The 24,491-nt window shown below is 38.0% G+C and overlaps 1 protein-coding gene across 1 annotated transcript in view; it reads right to left on the reverse strand.

Annotated features, from left to right (window-relative positions):
* Positions 1-24,491, reverse strand: part of LOC140714218 (glutamate dehydrogenase, mitochondrial) — a 99,118-nt gene that overhangs the window by 8,456 nt on the left and 66,171 nt on the right. Inside the window, exons 5-11 of the mRNA XM_073025224.1 lie at positions 22,055-22,149; positions 16,931-17,110; positions 11,218-11,355; positions 10,079-10,216; positions 7,565-7,645; positions 2,022-2,145; positions 965-1,056 (exon numbers count right to left, since the gene is read on the reverse strand). Coding sequence (XP_072881325.1) covers positions 965-1,056; positions 2,022-2,145; positions 7,565-7,645; positions 10,079-10,216; positions 11,218-11,355; positions 16,931-17,110; positions 22,055-22,149 — 848 coding nt within the window. The remainder of the gene's footprint in view (positions 1-964; positions 1,057-2,021; positions 2,146-7,564; positions 7,646-10,078; positions 10,217-11,217; positions 11,356-16,930; positions 17,111-22,054; positions 22,150-24,491) is intronic.

A 24,491-nucleotide genomic window follows, 5' to 3' on the forward strand; every position in this document is an offset into this window, starting at 1 on the left:
AAGCTCAAGATCAAGCTTCAAGATGTCAACATCGTAGTATCAATCTTGGGTTCAACACATTGACTTAAATCATGAAGGCGGCAAATTTGCAGCTCTACATCGTTAGGAATTCAAGGTGATTTGATATGTGAAAGACTCTTGCAAGTTTCTATAGATGTACAGTGGAAACCGTACTAACTGGTTACATTGAAGCCTGGTACAGAGGCTCCAATATGCAGGACTACAGGGGGCTACAGAGTGTTATAGACTCAGCCTGTTCCATCATGGACACACCCTTCCACATCACTAAGAACATCTTCAAGGGACAGAGCCTCATGAAGGTGACATCCATCAAGGATCCTCAGCATCCAGGACGTGCCTTCTCATTACTACCATGAGAAGGTACAGGAGACTGAAGACCCACCATAATCAGTGATTTAGGAGCAGCTTCTTCCCCACTGTCAGATTTTTTGTTATATTTTGTAATTTATAGCATTGTAATTTTGTATCTCTGCACTGTACTACTGCTACAAGGTTCAGTTCACATAATGGTGATAATAAACCTGATTCAGAAATAACTTGTTTTCAATGTACATAATTTTCTAATATACCATGGCTTTTGCAAATGTTATTTCCAAAATACAACGTTGGGATTCACAGCTTTAATTGTCTTCAATGTGATTACTACCATTACAAATCTATTGAGGTCTGACTGCATTCAAAATTATATTCAGAAATATATCCTCAATTCTCTGTGTATTTTTCTGCATTTCATTATAATATTGCAGTTTACTACATGATAACCTTAGAGTTATGTAGCACAGAAACAGGCTCGTTGGCCCAATTCACGTATAACGACTGTAGTCTTCTTGAACTAGTTCCATTTGCCTACATTTGGCCCTTCTCTCTTTCTCTCTAAACCACTTCTATCCATGTTTCTGTCCATGGACGAATGAGAAGAAGAGAACAAGTCCCAGAGACTTACTGCTATTCTGGCTTGGAATTCTGCTGTGGGTACAACTGGTATTGTGCCACCATGCTTGCCAAACTTCCTCTCTAAGCTTTCCTGGACAGACACTAAAGAGAAGAAAGAAAACATCAGAGTCAAAATTCAATTGTAAATATCTGGCACCTACTGAATAAACAAATTTCATCTCATCCTTAACTTCTATTCTGGACAAAGACAGGTACTTCTACGTCAAATACAGAAAGGCATGGCCTTTAGATGGCTTTGAATTTTATTAAGGATGAATCAGTAGAGACATGATACACCAAAAGGTTTGATCTGAAGTCAAAAACTTGAAGTGTTGAATTTATTTCCACAAAGGCTACCTGACTTGTTGAGTAATTCCAGCATTTTTTGTTACTAAGTGATATATGTTCTATCTTTCTATGGATTCTGATATTACAGTACAGTTTGCGCTACCATTTGAAGGTTTTAAATATATTTGCCACTAACCGTTAAAGGAGAAGCACCAGAAAGATATTCATGGGGTTATATCAATGAGGTTAAACCCATAAAAAAATTTAAGGGTACTCATTAACTTTGCAAAATTTCAAGAAAAAAATACTGAAACAGTATTACTTGACTAATTACTTGACTAGATCCTTAGACAAGTTTCATTTAATTTCGGCACTGGATTAATCCAAGGTCATGTGAGAAAGTTTTCAAAACAGTGATTCCTCATAATTTTACAGGAAACATTTTGATTCAGAAAGGAATCAAACTAAGAGATTAAATTTTCTCTCCCCAATATCTTATGCTAAAACGAAGATGTGGATCTACATGAGACTCAGGTTCCTACCACTTTGCCCAATTGATATATTGGGAACTGGACAAGGTATCAGATAATTTAATAACAGATATTCTTATAAATGTGGTTCAACTTGTTAAATTCAGATCTAGCAGAAATTATAAACCAAGTTTCATCCTCCTCCCCCATTTGTACTACACAGGCCTTTTCCAGCAACTAACCAACTGCTGCTCACCAGGATAGTGACCTTCAGTACTATACTCAGAAAATCACAAAAGCCTCACTTACTTAGCAGGTGGTAGTTGGAGTCTCTCTCATATTTGAAGGTCAGCCGGCCATAGCTGACATGGTTCAAATTTTTCAGCCACTCAAAGTAGGAAACAGTGACACCACCAGCATTCAAGAATAGATCCTGTAACAAGGAGGAGAGATAATTAGAGATCAGAATGACAGTAGATGGTGCCCTGCACTGAGGCACCAGCCTCTATGACTTCAGGCACATTATTTTTGTTGAGATCCTCTTCCCAACTGTTACACAGGGAAACTCAGGGGTCTGGTTGCTAATTACCTCACCTCTCCTCCCCCCCCCCCCCCCCCCCACAACCCTGGTTACTGCTCTCATTCAATACAAGCACTAAATTTAGACCAAAAAATCTAAATAATTTAATGACAAGCAGATTTTTCCCCCTTTTGAGGAACAGAAGTGGTATTAATTTGTGAGAGACCAGGAGCATTTAGCCAGCCCTTTAACACCAATTTCATTCAGTCACAAAAATCAGGCAAATTGTTACGTAGGTCACACTAATTTGCTGCTGGAGGCAGTTTCAAACAGACAAAAGTTACTTTATTTTTGACTTTGTTTCACTTAATCTTAGGAATACACAAATTAAGTGACAAAGTTACAAATTAATTCCATCATTAAAGGAAGAGCTGAATTTTATTCTAATAAGAACAATGCTTAAACATTGCTCAATGTTAAAGCCAAGAAAATCACCAAACTGCATTGACTAATGAGGAACTAACATACAAGTCACAGGAAGTCTACTACAAACAGATTAAGAAAGCAACTTTTCTGACGAGATTAGAAAGCAGTAGACATGAAGTCAAAATGCACTTGGAGTATTGTGAGCAGTTTTGTACCTGTTATCTAAAATATTTGCCAGCGTTGGATATGATCCAGAGGAGGTTCACAAGAATGATTCCAAGAATGAAGGAGTTAACATAAGAACAGTTGATGTTCTGAGCCTGGACTGGCTGGAGTTTAGAAGAATGGGGGGGGGGGGGGGGGGGGAGGAGAGGAAGGATCTCATTGAAATCTAAAGAATATTGAAAGGCCTAGATAGAATGGCTGTTTCAGCCTCAGAATAGAGGAACATCTATTTAGAATTGAGAAGGGGAGAAATTTCTTTAGCCAGAGGGTAATGAACCCGTAGAATTCATTGTCACAGACTGCTGGGGAGGCTAATTATTGAGTATATTTTTAAAGGAGAAGTTGATAGGTTCTTGATTAGTCAGAGCGTCAAAAGATTATGGGGAGAAGGCAGGAGAATGGGATTGAGGGGAATAATAAATTAGCTATGAAGGAATAGTGGAGCAGGGGGGACATCACGTGATGACATAGGATCGAGACGCGGATATCCAGCTCTCCCGTAAACAAAATAATAAATTAATGTTTAAGTGAAGAAAAGTTAGTAAATATTTTCTAAAAACTACGTCTAAACTACTCAGGATTTTCCTTAGATATGCCTCTTAAACAGACAAAGAAGAAAACTTCTACTTTGAATATAGTACAAGATGAGCTAGCCACCATGAAGAAGCCTTGGACTCAAGTGCATCTTACCTCTGGCGACACAGAACAGAAATCGGCCACAGCATCAATAGTCTCCAAGAAGGAACAACAGGAACTGCGCATGCACGCAGGAAAAGGCATGCACAAACATGAGCAATTTGAACTACAAATCCCAGCTACGACTGGAAGTGGAAGTGAAAATGAAAATGAACCCGAGGTGGATTTGGATTCTCTGGAACATACAGATGAAGATGAGGAGGTAAAAGAAGATTAAAGAGAGATTGGGTCGGAAATGTTATAGCAGCTTCATTTAATTCAAAAGCGAAGGGAATTGCAATTTTGGTCAACAAAACTTTACCAATTAAAATACAAAATGTATTAATTGATTCTGCAGGAAGATATGTAATTATACATTGTCAAATCTTTTCAGAACTATGATAACTATGATAACTTTATCATTGATGAAAGATTTAAATTTGATTGATATATGGAGAAGAATTAACACAAGAGAAAGGGATTATTCATTTTATTCAAATAGACATAAAACTTATTCAAGGATAGATTTTTTCTTACTATCAGCGAATATTCAAGACAGAGTGAAAAATATGGAATATAAAGCAAGAATATTGTCAGATCATTCCCCCTTGATAATGACAATGATAATGATGGATAAGGAGGAATCGATTTACAGATGGAGATTTAATTCAATATTATTAAAACGTCAAGATTTTTGTGATTTTATGAAAAAACAGATTCAGTTTTTTTTTAGATACAAACTCACATTCAGTTGATGATAAATTTATATTATGGGAAGGAATGAAGGCATATTTGAGAGGCCAAATAATAAGTTATACTTCTAAAATTAAGAAGGAATATATGGTAGAAATAGATCAATTGGAAAAAGAGATCACAAAATTAGAAAAAGAATCTCAAAGATATATGACAGAAGAAAAACAAAGACAACTTGTTAATAAGAAACTACAATATAATACACTTCAGACATACCGAACAGAAAAAGCAATTATGAGAACTAAACAGAGATATTATGAACTAGGTGAAAGATCACACAAGATTCTTGCTTGGCAGTTAAAAACAGACCAGGTTTCCAAAACGATAAATACAATTAGAACAAATGTAAATAAAATTACTTATAAACCTTTGGAAATCAATGAAGCTTTAAAATTTTTTTATTCTGAATTGTACCAATCAGAATCACAAAATGATATTGTTGAGATAGAAAGGTTTTTATCACAAATAACTCTCCCAAAATTGAATCTGGAAGAACAGAAGGGATTAGATGTGCCTTTTACATTAAAAGAAGTCGAAGAAGCTCTAGGATCACTTCAGAGTAACAAATCTCCAGGAGAAGATGGTTTTCCGCCTGAATTTTACAAAAAGTTTAAAGATTTATTAATTCCTCCTTTTATGGAGCTAATACACCAAGCGGAAAGAACGCATAAACTTCCAGAATCTTTTTCGACAGCTATTTTAATAGTATTGCCAAAAAAAGACAGAGATCTTTTAAAACCAACATCATACAGACCTATTCCTTTGTTGAACACAGATTATAAAATAATAGCAAAGATTTTATCTAACAGATTATCTAAATACTTACCAAAATTAATACAAATGGACCAAACAGGAGTTATTAAAAATAGACAATCGGCAGATAATGTAACTCGGCTACTTAGCATAATTCATTTGGCACAAAAGAAGGAAGAAATGAGTGTAGCAGTTGCTTTGGATGCAGAAAAAGCATTTGATAGATTGGAATGGGATTTTTTTTATTTAAGGTATTGGAAAAATATGGATTAGGAGTATCTTTTATAAAATGGATTAAAACCTTAAATACTAACCCCAAAGCTAAAGTGGTGACAAACAGCCAAATTTCAACATCATTTCAGTTAACAAGGTCAACTAGACAAGGTTGTCCATTATCACCTGCTTTATTTGTGTTGGCGATAGAACCATTAGCTGAATTAATTAGAACTGACTCAGATATTATGGGTTTCAGAGTTAATCAGGAGGAATATCAGATTAACTTATTTGCTGATGATGTTCTGATTTATCTAACTATTTCTGATTTAACTAACCCATTACAATCGTTGCGTAAATTATCTTCTAGATTGGAAGAATATGGGAAAATATCAGGGTACAAAATAAATTGGGATAAAAGTGAAATTCTATCCCTTACTAAAGGAGATTATAGTCAATGTCGATTAATAACTCAATTTAGATGGCCGATAAATGGTATAAAGTATTTAGGTATAAGAGTTGATAATGATAAATGGATGATGTTACCAATAACATTAATAGAGTCAATGCTGTAAAAATGAATATATTCCCTAGATTACAATATTTATTCCAAACATTACCAATACAATTACCGCAGAAATTTTTTCAAGAGTTAAATAAATGTGTGAGGAAATTCCTTTAGATGTCAAGAATATCGTTGGAAAAATTGACATGGAAATTTGACCTAGGAGGGTTACAATTACCAAATTTTAAGAATTATTACAAAACAAATCAACTTAGATTTATTGCATCTTTTTTTGATGAAGATAAACCGGCATGGATTAGAATAGAATTAGACAAAATAGGAGAAGATATACCAGAAGTGTTTATATATAAATGGGAATCTAAATGGATACGGGAAAAGAAAAAATCTCCTATATTAAAACATTTGATTGATTTATGAAATAAGATAAATGTTGATAATGAGATAAAGAAATCTTTATTAGCAAAGAGACCTTTAATTCAAAATAAACTTATCCCTTTTACAATGGATAATCAACTTTTATATAACTGGTTTCACAAAGGGGTTAGATATACAGGAGACTGTTTTGAAGGAGGTACATTAATGTCATTTGACCAATTAAAGAATAAATATAAAATATCAAGTAACACTCTTTTCTGTTATTTCCAATTAAGGGCTTATTTAAGAGATAAACTGGGTCAAACAATGTTATTGCCGAAACCTAATGAAATAGAAACTTTAGTTCATAAAAGAAAAATTAAAAAATTTATTTCTGGTATATAGAATTTGATTCAAAAACAGGCAATTAAACAAGGAATTCATAAGTCAAGACAAAAATGGGAAACTGATTTGAATATTAAAATTGATGAAACAAGTTGGTCAAGATTATGTCTTGATTTATTGATTATGACAAATACAATAAATGTTTGACTAAGATTAGTACAATATAACTTTTTACATTAAATATATATTACACCACAAAAAATAAATAAATTAAACTCAAATTTATCTGATCAATGTTTTCGATGTAATCAAGAAATTGATACTTTTTTTACACTCTACTTGGTCTTATTCTAAAATTCAACCTTTTTGGACAAATTTAAGAGTTTTATTGGAACAAATTATTGGAATACAACTTCCACACAATCCAATACTATTTTTACTAGGCGATATTGAAGGGATAAAATCAAAATCCAAATTGAATAAATATCAGAAAGAATTCATAAAAATTGCATTGGCGGTAGCCAAAAAGGCTATTGCAGTTACTTGGAAATCGGATTCATACTTAAGTATAGATCGCTGGAAGAATGAAATTTTTAGCTGCATTCCACTTGAAAAAATTACTTATAATTTAAGAAATAAATATGAAATATTTCTGAAAATTTGGTGCCCTTATTTACAAAAAATAGGATTAAATATATAGGTGCACCGAAGATAAAATTATTGGTTATCTGGGGAAAGAAATAAATATACATATTAAAGCTATTATGAACTCCATGGAGCATGTGGGGATCTTCTGAAATCCAGGCATTCTTTCTTACTTTCTTTTTTCTTCTTTTTTTTCTATAGGGATATGTTAGAGGGAGGGTTTAAGGGGAGGGGGGAAGGGTTGATAATTTTCTTTTTTTTCTGTAACCTATTTGAAAATTCAATTTAAAAATTTTTTTAAAAAAGGAATAGTGGAGCAGAGTCAACATGCCAAATGGCCTAATTCTGCTCCTCTGTCTTATTATCTTATAGTCTAAAGCCCACGAGTATGAAGCAGAAAGCCAGGGCAAAACTCACTGGAATAACCATGATGTTCCTTTCCATGAAGATCTTGTCAGCTTCTGGAGTTATTGGCCCATTAGCACCTTCAGCAATAATCTGAAAAGTAGATGTTTGGAATCATTCTAATATAAATAAGCCATTGCTCTCAGCTACCATGACAGTCTCACTCTTCAGCATTATACAAACACTTCCATTCCTCAGATCACCAAGCTCTCCAATTCTGGTCCTTTGCACATTCTAGGTTTTGTCCCACAACATTAGTAATATCACATTCTCAGGATAGTAACAAGTGTTGAAATACACACATCTTCCTTTTCCTCATTGATCATTAAATGGGCAAATGCTGAAAGAGCAGCAAAACAAGATCATAATGGGTAAAATGGCTTTTAGTTGTTCTGATCTTTTAATCACAGTAGGAGTTAAAATAACTGGACAAAAATACTACATTTTAAAATGGATGGCACCAAAGAAGATAGATCTCTCATATATTATACCATGTGTGGTGAATCAATGCCCAAAACAAAACCAGAAGCAAAATATTCGAAACAGAAGTAGCACCTCTAATAAGGTCCTGATGAAGGGTCTCAGCCTGAAACATCCCCTCTGTATATGCTGCCTCACTTGCTGAGTTCCTCCAGCATTTTGTATGTGTCTTTGTGCAGGTGCTGGAAACCCAATCTGCTGAGTTTATGCTTCTAATGACCTAACTGTGAAGCAGTCTAAATAGCTTCCATTTTTTAGGAATCTGAACCCAAACCCTAGAGAAGGTGCACAGATTAGCTGGAAAATGTGCCAAAGGCTCAAAACGAAAAAGGTGGGCAAGTAGATCAACAAGCTTTAGGAATACATCTAAAAGAGAAAAATAAGACCTGAATAATTAAACAAGTTTGAGTAAAAAATTCAAACCATTTATTTATTGAGATACACCACAAAAAAAGGCCCTATCTGCCCTTCGAGCCGCACTACACAGCGATCCCTCAATTTAATTCTAGCCTAATCACGGGACAATTTACAATGACCAATGAATCCACTAGCTGGTACATCTTTGGAGTGTGTGAAGAAACCAGAACACCTTGCAGAAACCTACGTGGTCATGGGGAGAACATACAAACTCCTTACAGGCAGCAGTAGGATTTGCACCCTGGACACCTGTACTGTAAAGAGTTGTGCTACCAGTACACTACTGCGCTGATTAAAGGCAAGATCAAAATAAAGAGCAAATAATTTAAATGAGTTACTTTCAATTTGTGATAAATCAGAACTGCAAAGTGATCACCATCAGAAATTCTACACAGCAGGATAAGCCATATTGGAAATATAAGTGGTAGATAAATATAAATGTTAATGTAGGAGATTATAGCATGGATATTACAAAAGCTATGAAGCATGTTTTTAAAATGAGGACTAAATCCCATCTAGGTGGCCTCATCATCATTAGTCCACGTAGGTCAAAGTGGTATTATGATTGGTTTATGATTAATCCCTTCTCAGTTGCAATTACCTGATGTGAATTTATGAAATTCCAGAGCTTTTTGATCAGTTTAATCCTATTAGTACAAATTAACTTCAAATTTATCAACTTATAAATGGTGTCATCTTTAAAACTAAGCAGTTGTAAGTTTTCCACAGAAATTTATTCATATTTTTTTTTAAATTTTACTGCTTTACTTCTAAACATTGCAGGAATCAATTAAACGTTTCTGGCATTCCTATTGTTGATGGGATTCTGAATGCCGGGTTTTAATTCTGTAAACATAGAAACAAAATTCAATCTAAGCAATTATCATTGCTTTGTCACTACAGGTGGAAGAGACAGTGGCTCTAATCTCAGAATGAAGTTGCAAAGGGCCAATTATCAAGACAACAATCATAAATACATTCAATCACATTAATAGTTAGTACACAGTGGCCCCTTTTTAGATACACCTGCAAGTTGTAGTGGTTGCCCATCTATAATGTCTGACAATGACAGGAAATCTGTATGGGAAAGTTTTTTTTTAGATGGAAAAGCTATTGCACTGGAGCAGTTCCACTCTCTTGACCTCAGAAGTCCAGGTCCAGTGGTATGAACCAGTGTCACAAATGGGGTCTTCCTTGGTTGCAGTGGATGTCTGTGACTCCTCCTGTGCCTTGTCATGTGATTCGCTCTCCACAGAGCGTTCTAGTACGGCCTTCCTAGCCACTGGATCGCACTGTAGATCTCATCCGCCCAGTCCACCAGAACTGGATTTGCATTCTAGGACAAGCATGTCCCTATCTTAACGTGGTAGCAGTCCGCCAGCTACCCTAACCTGGTTAAGCCCACCTGTCGAAGCAGTGTCCCAGGATGTGGAATCAGTCACATGCAAACAGCTACTTGGAGCCATAGGTGACAGCCGAGTGCCTGGTGGGGACTAAAGGTGAGTGAGCTGTCACGAAATGAACACAAGCCCCTTCACCAGGCCACATGATTGATTGATTGGATATTTGCAGTAATTAGTACTTCTGGTGAAGGGTCTGCTTTAACTGGGACTGGAGATTTCTCCTCACCTTTGCTTTAACTTTCTGTGCGTTGAGTTTTGTCAGCTGCTTCTCACCGGCTGCAGGGATGAGAATGTCGCATTCTGACTCCAAGATATTGTCGTCATATGGCCGAGCTTTGGGAAAGCCAACTATAGATCCATTTGCCTGCATACGGAACCAGACAAGATATTAAGGCCTCAAATCTTTTACACAATGCAGTTTACCAAAGGAGTATTGTGTAATTTCAGTGGCATGAGTTAAACTAATTTGTTTTTCAATCATGAAATCCAGGGGCTCAGCAGACTTAAAGTATAAAATGAAAACCTTGATAAACTCATCTCATTTCCAGAAATCAGTTCCAGTATTTTCATTACAGAAAATTGACACTAGTGAATCAGTGTCGGTATAGAAAACAACAGCTCCATATCCATTATATATCTACATTCATAGATTGCACAACACCTTCAGAGGCTGCTCCTGTAGCCAATAGTAAAAGCTTCATTTTCAGTAAAATTTATTTTGTTCAGGTTTTTAACACTTCATTGCATCCAGCATTAAATGAAAAAATTGTTACTTGGCTTTTACAAATAGGTACTGACAACAAAAAAAGAGAAAAATTAGAGCTTTTTGAAAATTACCACATCCCAAGTTTTATACTGCATAAATTTCGTATTTACAAAAAAAAGCACACAAACATAGCAAAGGTTCATTTTATTGTCAAAGTATGCTTATACAATATTTGTCTTCTCCAGATAGCCATTAAATACAAAAAGACCATGGGTGTTGATGAAAGATGTTAACTACCCCCCCCCACCAGACATAATAAAGAAACAAAGCTCACAGACCCCAAAATCCTCACCTTGCCTGCAGCAAAAAACCACAAAAACAGTCGACAATCCTCTACATATACCAATCCCTGACACCCCTCACTTGCACAAAAGAACAGCAACAGTAGCACCCCAAATCCAAATAGTAGATGATGGAAATATAAACTAAAAGCAAAAACTGCAGGAAATAGCTTAGTCAGCAACTATGGAGAGAGAAAAATAAGTTAATATTTCAGGCTAATGACCTGAAGGATCAGAATGGTCACTGACTATTTCTCTCCATAGATCTATTGCCTGACCTGCTAAGCATCACAGAAGTGTTAGTAGATATTTACTTACCAGTTTGTAATCCTCTAATTCCTTGGGATCTATTCCATTCTCGTTCCAAATGGACCCATCCAACTCACCAACACCTATGCACTTCGCTCCATAACGATGCAAGTACCTCATGGAGTGCATCCCTACATTACCAAATCCCTGCGCAATGACACAGAAACAGGAGTCACCATCATCAGTATTGATATTACCTGTTAAAATCTTCAAGAGCATCTAATGAGCTTCTTCAGAATGTTTCACTTGCTCTGAAAGTCCCCCATTCTTCACTATTTTTTGTTTTAACATCCAAATGACTTTTCTTGGAGAACAGTTTTTAAATTAGTATCCCAAAATGGTATAGTTCATCTGATGCTTATGCAATTCTTTAATAGCTTGGATGAGATTAATAGTTAGTGGGAATAAAAAAACCAAATGATATCTTCATAACTGCAGGACACTGGGGTCAACTAATAACCCACAACTTTCCTTCAGTAATCCTGCTAGGATTTGAAATGCAACCTTGTATAATGTAAACTTAATAATGGACAATTGAAATTCTCACTGAATTCAAGGTGCTAATAGGGAGAGAATCCTTTTCCTCCAGGGATATTATCAAGCCTTAGATTAGTCAAATACAAGTTCTGACTGCTAAAATGTTAAAAAAAATATTTCCACAGGGAGAAATTTGTTTTTGCTTTTGTCATTTCAAAATTTGCATCTAGATTTAAGGGAATGAAAAATCTATCACCCAATAAAGACATGTCCACATCTTTGCTTCTCAGAACCTCAAGCCAATTTCTTGAAATTGAGAATCATGTTTACCATTGTATACTACCTTATTAGAATACATTTTGCACTTAGATTCCAGTTTGCAATGACATACATGCTGTTGAGTTTTACAATTAACCTAGGAAGTGGGGATATCTTCAGAACAAAAAGGACCTGCAAGTTTGGTTATTGAAATAATTTATACATAGTTTTTGAAGGCAGTGTAATAGAAGGCAGAAACATAGAAAACCTACACACAATACAGGCCCTTCGGCCCACAAAGTTGTGCCAAACATGTCCCTACCTTAGAAATTACTAGGCTTACCTATAGCTCTCTATTGTTCTAAGCTCCATGTACCTATCCAAAAGTCTCTCAAAAGACTCTATCGTATCCGCCTCCACCACCTTTGCCGACAGCCCATTCCACGCACTCACCATTCTGAGTAAAAAACTTATCCCCAACATCTCCTCTGTACCTACTCCCCAGCACCTTAAACCTGTGTCCTCTTGTGGCAACCATTTCAGCCCTAGGGAAAAGCCTCTGACTATCCACAAGATCAATGCCTCTCACCATCTTGTACACCTCTATCAGGTCACCTCTCATCCTCCGTCGCTCAAGGAGAAAAGGCCGAGTTCACTCAACCTATTCTCATAAGGTATGCTCCCCAATCCAGGCAACATCCTTGTAAATGTCCTCTGCACCCTTTCTATGGCTTCCACATCCTTCCTGTAGTGAGGCAACCAGAATTGAACACAGTACTCCAAGTGGGGTCTGACCAGAGTCCTATATAGCTGTAACATTACCTCCCGGCTCCTAAATTCATTTCCATGATTGATGAAAGCCAATACACCGTATGCCTTCTTAACCAGAGAGTCAACCTGCGCAGCTGCTTTGAGCGTCCTATGGACTTGGACCCCAAGATCCCTCTGATCCTCCACATTGCCAAGAGTCTTGCTATTAATACTATATTCTGCCATCATATTTGACCAAGAATCATATTTGACTTCACACTTATCTGGGTTGAACTCCATCTGCCACTTCTCAACTCAGTTTTGCATCCTATCAATGTCCCGCTGTAACCTCTGACACCTCTCTACACTATCCACACCACTTCCAACCTTTGTGTCATCAGCAAACTTACTAACCCATCCCTCCACTTCCTCATCCAGATCATTTATAAAAATCACGAAGAGTAAGGGTCCCAGAACAGATCGCTGAGGCACTCCACTAGTGACAGACCTCCATGCAGATTATGACCCGTCTACAACCACTCTTTGCCTTCTGTGGGCAAGCCAGTTCTGGATGCACAAAGCAATGTCCCCTTGGATCCCATGCCTCCTTACTTTCTCAATAAGCCTTGCATGGGGAACCTTATCAAATGCCTTGCTGAAATCCATATACACTATATCTACTGCTCTTCCTTCATCAATGTATTTAGTCACATTCAATCAGGCTCGAAAGGCACGACCTGCCCTTGACAAAGCCATGCTGACTATTCCTAATCATATTATACCTCTCCAAATGTTCATAAATCCTGCCTCTCAGGATCTTCTCCATCAACGTACTAATCACTGAGCTAAGACTCACTGGTCTATAATTTCCTGGGCTATCTCTACTCCCTTTCTTGAATAAGGGAACAACACCTGCAACCCTCCAATCCTCCAGAACCTCTCCCATCCCCGTTGATGATGCAAAGATCATCACCAGAGGCTCAGCAATCTCCTCCCTCGCCTCCCACAGCAGCCTGGGGTACATCACATCTGGTCCTGGCGACTTATCCAACTTGATGCTTTCTAAAAGCTCCAGCACATCCTCATTCTTAATATCCATATGCTCAAGCTTTTCAGTCTGCTGCAAGTCATTACTAAAATCACCAAGATCCTTTTCCATAGTGAATACTGAAGTGAAGTATTCATTAAGTACCTCTATTTTTTCCTCCGGTTCCATACACACTTTCCCACTGTCAAACTTGATAGGTCCTATTCTTTCACGTCTTATCCTCTTGCTCTTCACATACTTGTAGAATGCCTTGGGGTTTTCCTTAATCCTGCCCACCAAGGCCTTCTCATGGCCCCTTCTGGCTCTCCTAATTTCCTTCTTAAGGTCCTTCCTATTAACCCAATAATCTTATAGATCTCTAACATTACCTAGCTCTCTAAACCTTTTGTAAGCTTTACTTTTCTTCTTGACTAGATTTATTACAGCCTTTCTACACCACAGTTCCTGTACCCTACCATAATCTCCGTCTCATTTGAACGTACCTATGCAGAACTCCACACAAATATTCCCTGAACATTTGCCACATTTCTTCCATACTTTTCCCTGAGAACACCTATTTCCAATTTATGCTTTCAAGTTCCTGCCTGATAGCTTCATAATTCCCCTTACTCTAATTAAACACTTTTCTAACTTGTCTGCTCCTAACTCTCTCCAACGCTATTGTAAAGGAGATAGAATTATGATCACTATCTCCAAAATACTCTCCCACAGAGATCTGACACCTGACCGGGTTCATTTCCCAATACCAAATCAAGTACAGCCTCTCCTCTAGGAGGCTTATCTACATACTGTGTCAAGAAACCTTCCTGAACACATCTAACAAACTCCACCCCATCTAAACCCCTCACTCTATGGAGATGCCAATCAATATTTGTGAAATAAAAATCTACCACCACAACAACTGTTATTATTACACCTGTCAAGGATCTATTTCCCTATCTGCTCCTTGATATCCCTGTTACTATTGGGCAGCCTGTAACAAAAACATCCAGTAAGGTTATTGACCCCTTCCTGTTCCTAACCTCCACCCACAGAGACTCCGGTGACAATCTCTCCATGGCGTCCACCTTTTCTGCAGCCGTGACACTATCTCTGATCAACAGTACCACACCCCCACCTCTTTTGCCTCCCTCCCTGTCCCTTCTGAAACATCTAAAACCCGGCACTTGAAGTAGCCATTCCTGTCCCTGAGCCATCCAAGTCTCTGCGCTTTGTTCACAACGCTCCTTGCATTAAAATTGACACATCTCAAACCTTCGGTCTGAGCACATCCCTTCTCTATCACCTGCCTATCTTCCCTCTCGCACCGTCTACAAGCTTTCTCTATTTGTGAGCCAACCTTCCCAGTCTCTTCTGTTCGGTTCCCACCCCGCAACAATTCTAGTTTAAACTCTCCCCAGTAGCCTTAGCAAACCTTCAAGCCAAAATATTGGTCCCCTGGGATTCAAGTGCAACCTGTCCTTTTTGTACAGGTCACGCCTGCTCCAAAAGAGGTCCAAAATGATCCAGAAATCTGAATTCCTGCCCCCTGTTCCAATCCCTCAGCCACACATTTATCCTCCACCTCATTCTATTCCTATTCTCACTGTCGTGTGGTACAGGCAGTAATCCCAAGATTACTACCTTTGTGGTCCTGCTTCTCAACTTCCTTCCTAACTCCCTGTAGTCTCTTTTCAGGACCTCTTCCCTTTTCCTACCTATGTCATTGGTACCAATATGTACCACGACCTCAGGCTGTTCTCCCTCCCACCGCAGGATATCTTGGACGCGATCAGAAACATCCTGGACCCTGGCACCTGGGAGGCAAACTACCATCCAAGTTTCTTTCCTGTGTCCACAGAATCGCCTGTCTGATTTGTTGATGTAGGTCACTTGTTTTCAATGAATAAATATACCCTCTCTCAGTAAGGTCCAACAGGATGCTAGATTTTCAACAGACCAAAGTAAGGGCAGGCCAGGGAATGATAACAGAGAAGCACAAATATAGGGAAGGATACAAGACCATCTCGAAGGCACTGAACATGCCTCGGAGCTTAGTGTAGTCCACTGTCTGGATCAAACTGCCCCTCTAAGCTTAGTCACTGGAGAAGAATTGCGCTCATAAGAGAGGGAAACTGCAGAAGTCTGTAGCTGCAATAGCAGACAAAGTTCCTGGCTCCACAATCTCCAAGACCTTGTACATAAGGGATTTTTTAAATGGAAGAGTGGCAAGGAAGAAACCCTGGATAAAAAAAACATCCTTACCCATAAAGACTTTGCAAAACGTCACTTAGAAGATACTGTAAAGATGTGGAAGAAGATCTTGTGGTCAGATGAGACTAAAGTGGAATTTTTTGGCCTCAACATTAAGCGATACGTGTAGCATAATATTTAATACTGTGCATCAGCCAGTTACCACCATCTCTACTGTACAGTGGAGCGAGCATATTGATATTGGGATGCTTTTTAGCAGCAGGGACTAGAAATCTGGTCAGGATTGGTGGGAAGATGAATGCTGCTAAATACAGAGATCCTGGATTAAAAAACCTGCTAGCCTCTGCCAGAAAGCTTAAACTAGAGTGGAAGTTTGTCTTTGAGCAGGACAATAACTCAAAGCACACTGCCAGAGCAGTGAGGATTCAAATGTCCTTGAGTGGTCCAGTCAGGGTTCTGACCTTAACCTCATTGAATATCCCTGGCAAGACCTCAAGACTGCTGTCCACCACTGCTTCCCAACTAACCTGGCACAGCCTGAGCAATTTCACAAGGAGGAATGGACAAATTTTGCTCCATCACATTGTGTAAAGCTGATAGAGACTTATCTAAAGACTGCAATAGCTGCAAGAGGTGGTTCGACTAAGTACTGACAAATGGGGATGAATACTTTTGAACTGCTGACATTTCAGTTTTGAATTTTTAGTTTTTCATGCTTTACAATTTTCCCTTTGTTTTGGGGTCTACTGTGAAAAATGGAGCACGCTATTCACAAATAAAAATTGTAATACTTATTTACGTATGTGAGCAAAGGGTTGAGGGCTGAACACTTTTAAAAAGCATCGCACATCCATGGAAGATATTGAATGTAGAAGTCAGAGTGAAATCAATTACAAATATTTCCTCCACGTGGTTAAAGGGTCATGCCCAAAGGGTATTAATATAGACATAGCAGAATTGAATGAGGTAAAGCGTTGTTCAGTATCCACTACAAACCTGAATGACGAAAGTTTTGTCTCCAAAGCCTGGGGTCATTCCAAGGACACTCATGTAGGATGCTTCATTAATAAAGTTCTCAATCCCATGGAATACTCCACGTCCTGTAGCTGAAATTCGCCCATGGATACCACCTTGGCTGATGGGTTTACCAGTCACACAGGCATGAGCATTTATATCCTGCCACAGAAAATTGTTAATACAAACTTAAAAACACATACAATACAGTTGGGTCCACATAGAGAAACTTCTTTCTGTTGCTGAAAATTCCTGCAGCTGGCATCTTCCTAATGCCCTTCAACTTCAGGAGCCAAATCCAATAAAAGGTTATTTGAGTTTATGCCCCTTCTCAGTCAGCCTTCATCAAGTACTTCCTGAACTCATTCCTCAGTAATAACACTTCATAAATAACATACCACAACACTCTCACTGATAACTGACACCCCAAAGTGCCCAAACACTAGTTGAAACTGCAGGTAAGTTATAGGCAAATACAAACATATCCCATGACAAATACTAGACAGCTAGATTAGTTTTCACACAGGGTCTATGGATAAAGAGACTTTGCTGGACACACTGATCTGGTTAATCATCGATCACTAAATGACTGGTTGCCAACTTGTGCAGCAAGATGAAACTGATATCCAAAAAAAATTGGCCCTGCACCACGTGCAGCTCACTATGCTTTCTTGGCAAATTAATAAGTTATGTTTGACAATAATTTCATGGCTACAGGAGATCCAGTTCAGCTTTAGGCATTTTGTGCTTACATATCAGCAATGGAAGCAGGAGTATTATATAATCTGAAAATAAGGTAGATTTCCTTTTGCATTAAAAGCCATTATTCCTTAAGTTCCTCAAAGACTTAAATCTTCATTTAATACCCAAAATGGTATCACTAAAATAAGAGGTTGCATATGATAGCTCTACCACACTACAATCAACTTCTCCAATATTAAATTTATGTATCAAAACATTTCACTTGCGTGCACACTAAATTATTTGGCTCACTCTCTCTGTGTGCTACCAAGTGTTACTAACATTTTGTTTTTGCTTCAGATTCCCAGCATGTCAGTTCCTGTTTTCAATTCCTGACTTGATACAACCCAATTTTGCACCACAGATACAGCCTAACTCGCTAAGCTTTCCCACAATTCTTATGCTGTATTTCCAGCAACTGTTGTATTGTGTCTCAGTTAGAGCATTTGAGTCTTCTGCTATTCTATTTACAGCCCCAGTCTAGTTAGTTATAACAAGATTCTTTGCCTTCTGACACCTTTAGAAGTAATAAAGAATTTGATACGAGAAAATATTTTTCTATATAGAACATATGCATCAGTCATAATGGGAAATGCACCAAGGTATTCTTTTAAAGAATGCAAATTTACCAGATTAAAATTTCATGTTAACGCATGATTTTAAAGGATATGAACAAATTGAATTAAGTCATGGATCAGCAATTTTGTTATTGAATAGCTAAACTGGCTTGAAAGGCTGAATTATCAGCTCCTGTTTCTAACAAGCCTTTTTCTTACCTCTGGAATGGCCTGCTTCTAATTTTGTCCATTTGCTTCAATTTTCAGTGGTTAAATATTCTATTAGGCTCTTTCCGTACCACCATAAAATACAATTTTTCCAAATGCCAAATCATACTTGGTATGTAATCTTACCTCATAACCCAGACTTTGCAACCTCAGAAATATTCCAGCAAATCTTTATTCTTTCCTTCAAAACCAATACGTTCCTTGGGTGTAACGGATTCCAGTTAATTGGATCATCAGTAAATAATGGCAGCTGACTATTTGGGACAACTCAAAGAACAAAAGCTAAATTGAGAAAATAGCCAGGGTTTCCTTTATTTATTTGGGACACTACTCTGTTTAACTGGGACAGAAGACTGTTGGTGAACAGTTCTTAACTAGCGTCAGTTGCATGCACTAGCATGGCCATTAGACACTACATTGTGCTTGGAGCATTTAGTTTTATAAAAAGGCATTAGTTGCATGTGCCTGTGTTCCAAAAGCAGTGATTTGTTACTGATAGTTGGCGAGAAATAAGCAGCAAGACAATTCAAAACTGCTTTGCTCACTACAGGTTAGAGCATCAGGCTTGGAGATGCCAAAAATAGCCAGGAGTGAAAATGAAATGATTTTGTTACTTCAAGCTAAGGATTTGAAAGTATTGACAATCATCCTGAATGTTACAATGAATATGAAGATTTGGAGGATGCAATCTTCTACAGAATTGTATGAAGGCAGTCCTTTATGTATATTCGGTCTCTGCTGATTTTGTTCATTTACAGTCAAAAGAACACAGCAATATAGCAATATGCACTGGATGAATTACTCTGTTAGTAAGGACCTAATACACAGTTTTATAGTACTGTTGTAGTATTGCTAGTGTTCTACTTTGTTTTTTATACTTCATTTAAATGCATAATTTGTTACTCAGTTAAATGGTAGTTTGTCTTTTTTATACCTTTTGACTACATCCATAAATCAACTAATTGGAGCAGCAGCTTAATTGAGCCAAAATGTACCAGTCCCAATTAACTGGAATCCACTGTAATATGCAATACTCTGTTTTTACATGGCTGAAGTAATTAGTCTTTAACTACCTGACCTCTACAATTTGATTGGTGATCAGAAGCTCCCAAATTGCTTTGAACACTAGAAGTTGGGAGCAGGATGGCATTTTGTATTTTGACTCCATCATCCAGTACTGCCCCTAGATCCTCTATCTTCTAAGTCTATCATTTGACACGTAGAAGAGAAAGTTGATAAAAGTAGAGAACTCCAGCTATTCATAATCTCAGTGAATATCCTGTGCTACATGTCTAACCCCTAATTTTAGCCTTCCTTACCAGGGGAAACTTTTGTTGCACCTGTCCCAAGAGAAGCCTCAAGAATGTGTTTCAGTGAAATCACTTCTTATTCTTCTGGACTCTAGGAATGCAGGCATAACTTTTTTGCCTTCTTTCACTAATACCTTTATTCCAGCCATCAGGCTTGCAAACATCAGTTGTACCTCACCCAAGGCAAAAGTGTTCATTTAGGTAGAGATATTACAGCAGAATTTAGATATGATTTCATCAACTCTACTTTCAAGAATAGTCAAGTAAAACATTCCAGTTGCATTATAATTACCAATTGCAAGCTAACATTTTGTAATATGCAAAGAAATTCAGACCTTTTTGAATGTCAGCATTTTCTTCTCTTGCAGTATAAATGAATTTCTTTCTACTTTAATGTCTGTTTAAAACACTTCTTAGGAATCTGCCAGTTTTGCCCACCCATCATTAATCCATAATCATTATGCACCTATTAACTTTGTCCTGAGGAAACCTGGATATGTGGCTCATCATTGAGATCATTTTCACTAGTACATGTAGTGAACAGGAGCAACTAGCTTTAGTTTTACTTATTCCAACCAAATCTCACTCCTCACCTCAGGATATAGGCATCACTGGTAAGGAGGGGATTTATTAACCTTGAATTGCTCAGCCATTCTCTTGAATGATTACTGTTCTTCAGATGGAAATGCTTCTGGGAAGGGCATTCCAGGATTTAGCTTATTGATCGTAGTGGACGTTGCAATGATAATACCTTTGAATATCAAGAGTGGTTGGAAAATTATTACTGATGGATATCGCCTGACTCATGGTGCTCATATTATTTTCCTCTGAACAGCCCCATGCCCAAATGTTGTCTAAGTCTTGCAGCATGCAAGCATGGACATTTTCATTTGCTGAGATGAGAATGCAGTTATCTCCACTTCAGACCTTCTGAAAGAAGATTCACTGATGAAGCAATAGATGGTTTGCACAGAACACTACCCTGAGGAACCTCTGGAGTGAGGTCCTAAGCCAAGACTTAGCAACTTCCAATTACAACATCTCCTTTTGTGTGAGGTATGCCTTCAACCACTGGAGTGTTAACTCATCTGCAATACTGTCAGAGCCAAATGTATTCAGACTAAGGGTACTGAAGATCAATCTCATCAATGGGTGGAGCTCAGGATTTGGAATTTTTTCCCACTTAGCTTTAGTAAGGCACTGTACAAATAGGTAAGCGGGATAGGAACTGCATATATACCATATGCAGATTAAGGCTATGGTTTTAACTGTTTGAAATGTTAAACATGTATACATCATGAGACACACTCAGTATTAGGAAAATAGAAGCTGCCAATCTAGACTTAAGTTTCTGCCAGTATCCTCATCAAGTAACAGGCTCCCAGATATATTGCACATCCAGCTAATGAACAATCATGGGAGGACAGAGAATCACCAGCTATAGGCAAATAGAACTTGTATATCAAAGGGGAAAAAAAATCATGTTGAAGAACTACTTGGAGAACATAAAAATACTAATCTCAGTGCTAGAATTGGAAGAGCTACTGTAATAAGGATCTTTGGAAAACATGTAAGGTCCACATGCTATTCCTTTCCCTGATCTTTTTCAAATGTTTAGTAACAAACACTTAAAATCTTATAGATTCTGCTTATGCTTCTGGTTCTGGCTGAGATTACCATTCCCTAAAAAGAACCTTCCTGGCATTCATTTTGGTGTTTTGGAGATAAAATTACTACAAAAATGAATTACTCAGTCATGGGTGTCCAGTTAAATTTCAGGTCAATGGCAACTAGAGATATTGATAGTGGAATGCCAGACATATGATCAGGCTCTTTTGCTGCCCCACCAGGCACTTTGGTTGTTACATTTCAGCCCAAAATCCATGAATGCTGGATTCAGTTTCAATGGAATTTAATATCTTTATTTAGTCAAAGGAAGTAACAACAAATGAGTGAAAAAATGAATTTGAGAGCATTAAATTCTTTTTAAATTAATGCACTTTTAATCAACAGCCAGATACCAGTGACAGTATTCTACTAACATCCTTTGCCACTTCTATGCCCTTTTGCTCACCTTATGCCCTGCAATTTCTTGGCTGATGAGAGATTCAAATCCAGAATCTGGAAGTCAGAATTAGCCTGTTGTAAAATCCATATTCACTTTCAATAAATAACCTAGTCTTGAATAATTAAAGACTTCTAATATTTCATCTAATGATTTGACACAGAAGCAAAAAGATCTTATCCATTCACTTTCCTTGTCCACTCACCTGGTGTCCCATTGTTGTGGCGTAAGTATCAGCGATCCAAGACATCTCTCGCTCACCTGTGCTCATGTCAGGGGCTGGCACGTCAATACCAGGTCCTAAGAGGGCAAACAAAAGCTTTGACCTTCCAAGAATCACTAAATCTACAGTAAAACATTGGAACAAATTAAAAATAGAAACTTTAACTGCACACAACAGAACCCAGTTCCGCACCTTCTATGGGCTACCTCCTCAAGTTATTTTTCTGTCCGTGAGAAACACTGCTCTCATACATTTTGGTAATGGACAAACTTGCCTATTAAAATCCTGTGCCAGAGTAGCACAGAATCCCAACATTCTCAAAGTGACATAATTAGTCACACCTCATGATGGATCAAAAGTGTCTTGCAACTAGAAAAAGACATCATGCAGTCTGAGCTGGATTCAGCTGGTATGAAAATTACAGACTTTTAATCAGACTTTTCTCATATTTAATAAGCTGTCGTCAATTTTGAAATGTTCAGAAGATAGAACAAATTTTTTTTTTAAAGAATGCATATGTGTAAGATTCAGTTCATCAAACAGCCTACATAGTAACTGCTGTGAACGTTTTTCAAGATATGGGTGTCACCAGCAAGGCCAGTAGTTCATGTTCAAACCTAACTACCATTGAGATGGTATCAAATCACACAGAAACATAGAAAACCTACAGCACAATACAGGCCCTTCGGGCAACAATGTTGTGCTTAACATGTACTTACTTTAGAAAATACCTAGGGTTACCCATAGCCCCCTATTTTTCTAAGCTCCATGTACCCATCAACGAGTCTCTTAAAAGACCCTATCATATCTGCCTCCACCACCGTTGCTGGTAGCCCATTCCATGCACTCACCACTCTCTGTGTAAAAAAAGTTACCCCTGACATCTCCTCTGTATCTACTTCTAAGCACCTTAAAACTGTGCCCTCTCATGTTAGCCATTTCAGCTCTGGGAAATAGCCTCTGACTATCCACACGATCAATGCCTCTCATCATCTTATACACCTCTATCAGGTCACATCTCACCCTCTTCTGCTCAAAGAGAAAAGGCCGAGTTCAGTCAACCTGCCTTTCACAAAGCAATGCTGACTATTCCTAATCATATTATGCCTCTCCAAATATTCATAAATCCTGCCTGTCAGGATCTTCTCCATCAACTTACCAACCACTGAAGTAAGACTCACTGGTCTATAATTTCCTGGGCTATCTCTCCTCCCTTTCTTGAATAAGAAAACAACATCTGCAACCCTCCAATCTTTCGGAACCTCTCCCATCCCCATTGATGATGCAAAGTTCATTGCCAGAGGCTCAGCAATCTCCTCCTTCGCCTCCCACAGTAGCCTGGGGTACATCTGATCCGGTCCCAGAGACTTATCCAACTTGATGCTTTCCAAAAGCTCCAGCACTTCCTCTTTCTTAATGTCCATATGCTCAAGCTTTTAAATCCACTGTAAGTCATCCCTACAATCACCAAGATCCTTTTCCATAATGAATACTAAAGTACTCATCAAGTATCTCTGCTATCTCCTCCAGTTCCATACACACTTTTCCACCGTCACATTTGATTGATCCTATTTTCTCATGTCTTATCCTCTTGCTCTTCACATACTTGTAGAATGCCTTGGGGTTTTCCTTAATCCTGTCCGCCAAGGCCTTCTCATGGTCCCTTCTGGCTCTTCAAATTTCATTCTTAAACTCCTTCCCACTAGCCTTATAATCTTCTAGATCTCTATCATTACCTAGTTTTTTGAAGTGTTGAACTGCTGCAGCCCTTTGGATGTTGATATTCAGTCAATGCTATTGGGGAGTGTGCTAGGATTCAGACTTACTGATGATGCAATAGTTTGCAGGAAAACTGGCAGGAGATGGTGTTCTCTTACATCTGCTGTCCTTGAGTTTCTTAATGTTAAACTTCCAGATTTTGGAGCATTGTCATTTGGTTTGTCATTTTGGAGATATATCTCTACCAAAAATGGTGTAAGATGCTCCTTCCCTCTGCTAGCTTGCAGGTCACGCTTGGGCACAGTGTAGCACCTGCTTATCCACCCCTCACCCCCCAAATCAGGATTATGTGAAGCCATGGGAGCAAGTGGTGGATGGTCATATGAGCAGCCGGTGGCATATCACAAGTCCTGATTATGCGACCACTGACAGCAGGGAGACAATCTCTGGAGAGTATTGATAATGGCAGGGGTCGCTCATCTTGTAAAGACACTAAACTAACCAGAAGGAGGCAATGGCAAACTATTTCTGTAAAAAAAATTACCAAGAACAATCGTGGTCAAGGACCATGATCACCCACGTCATATGACACAGCACATAATAATGATGATGATGTTAGTGTAGTCCAACCAGGTTAATGGGAACATTTTGTAGACAGTACACAGCAGTAACAGTTAAGCCAGTAGAAAAGGTAATTAAC

The sequence above is a fragment of the Hemitrygon akajei genome, chromosome 21 (genome assembly GCF_048418815.1).
Source record: "Hemitrygon akajei chromosome 21, sHemAka1.3, whole genome shotgun sequence".
In the NCBI taxonomy this organism is placed as follows: domain Eukaryota; kingdom Metazoa; phylum Chordata; class Chondrichthyes; order Myliobatiformes; family Dasyatidae; genus Hemitrygon; species Hemitrygon akajei.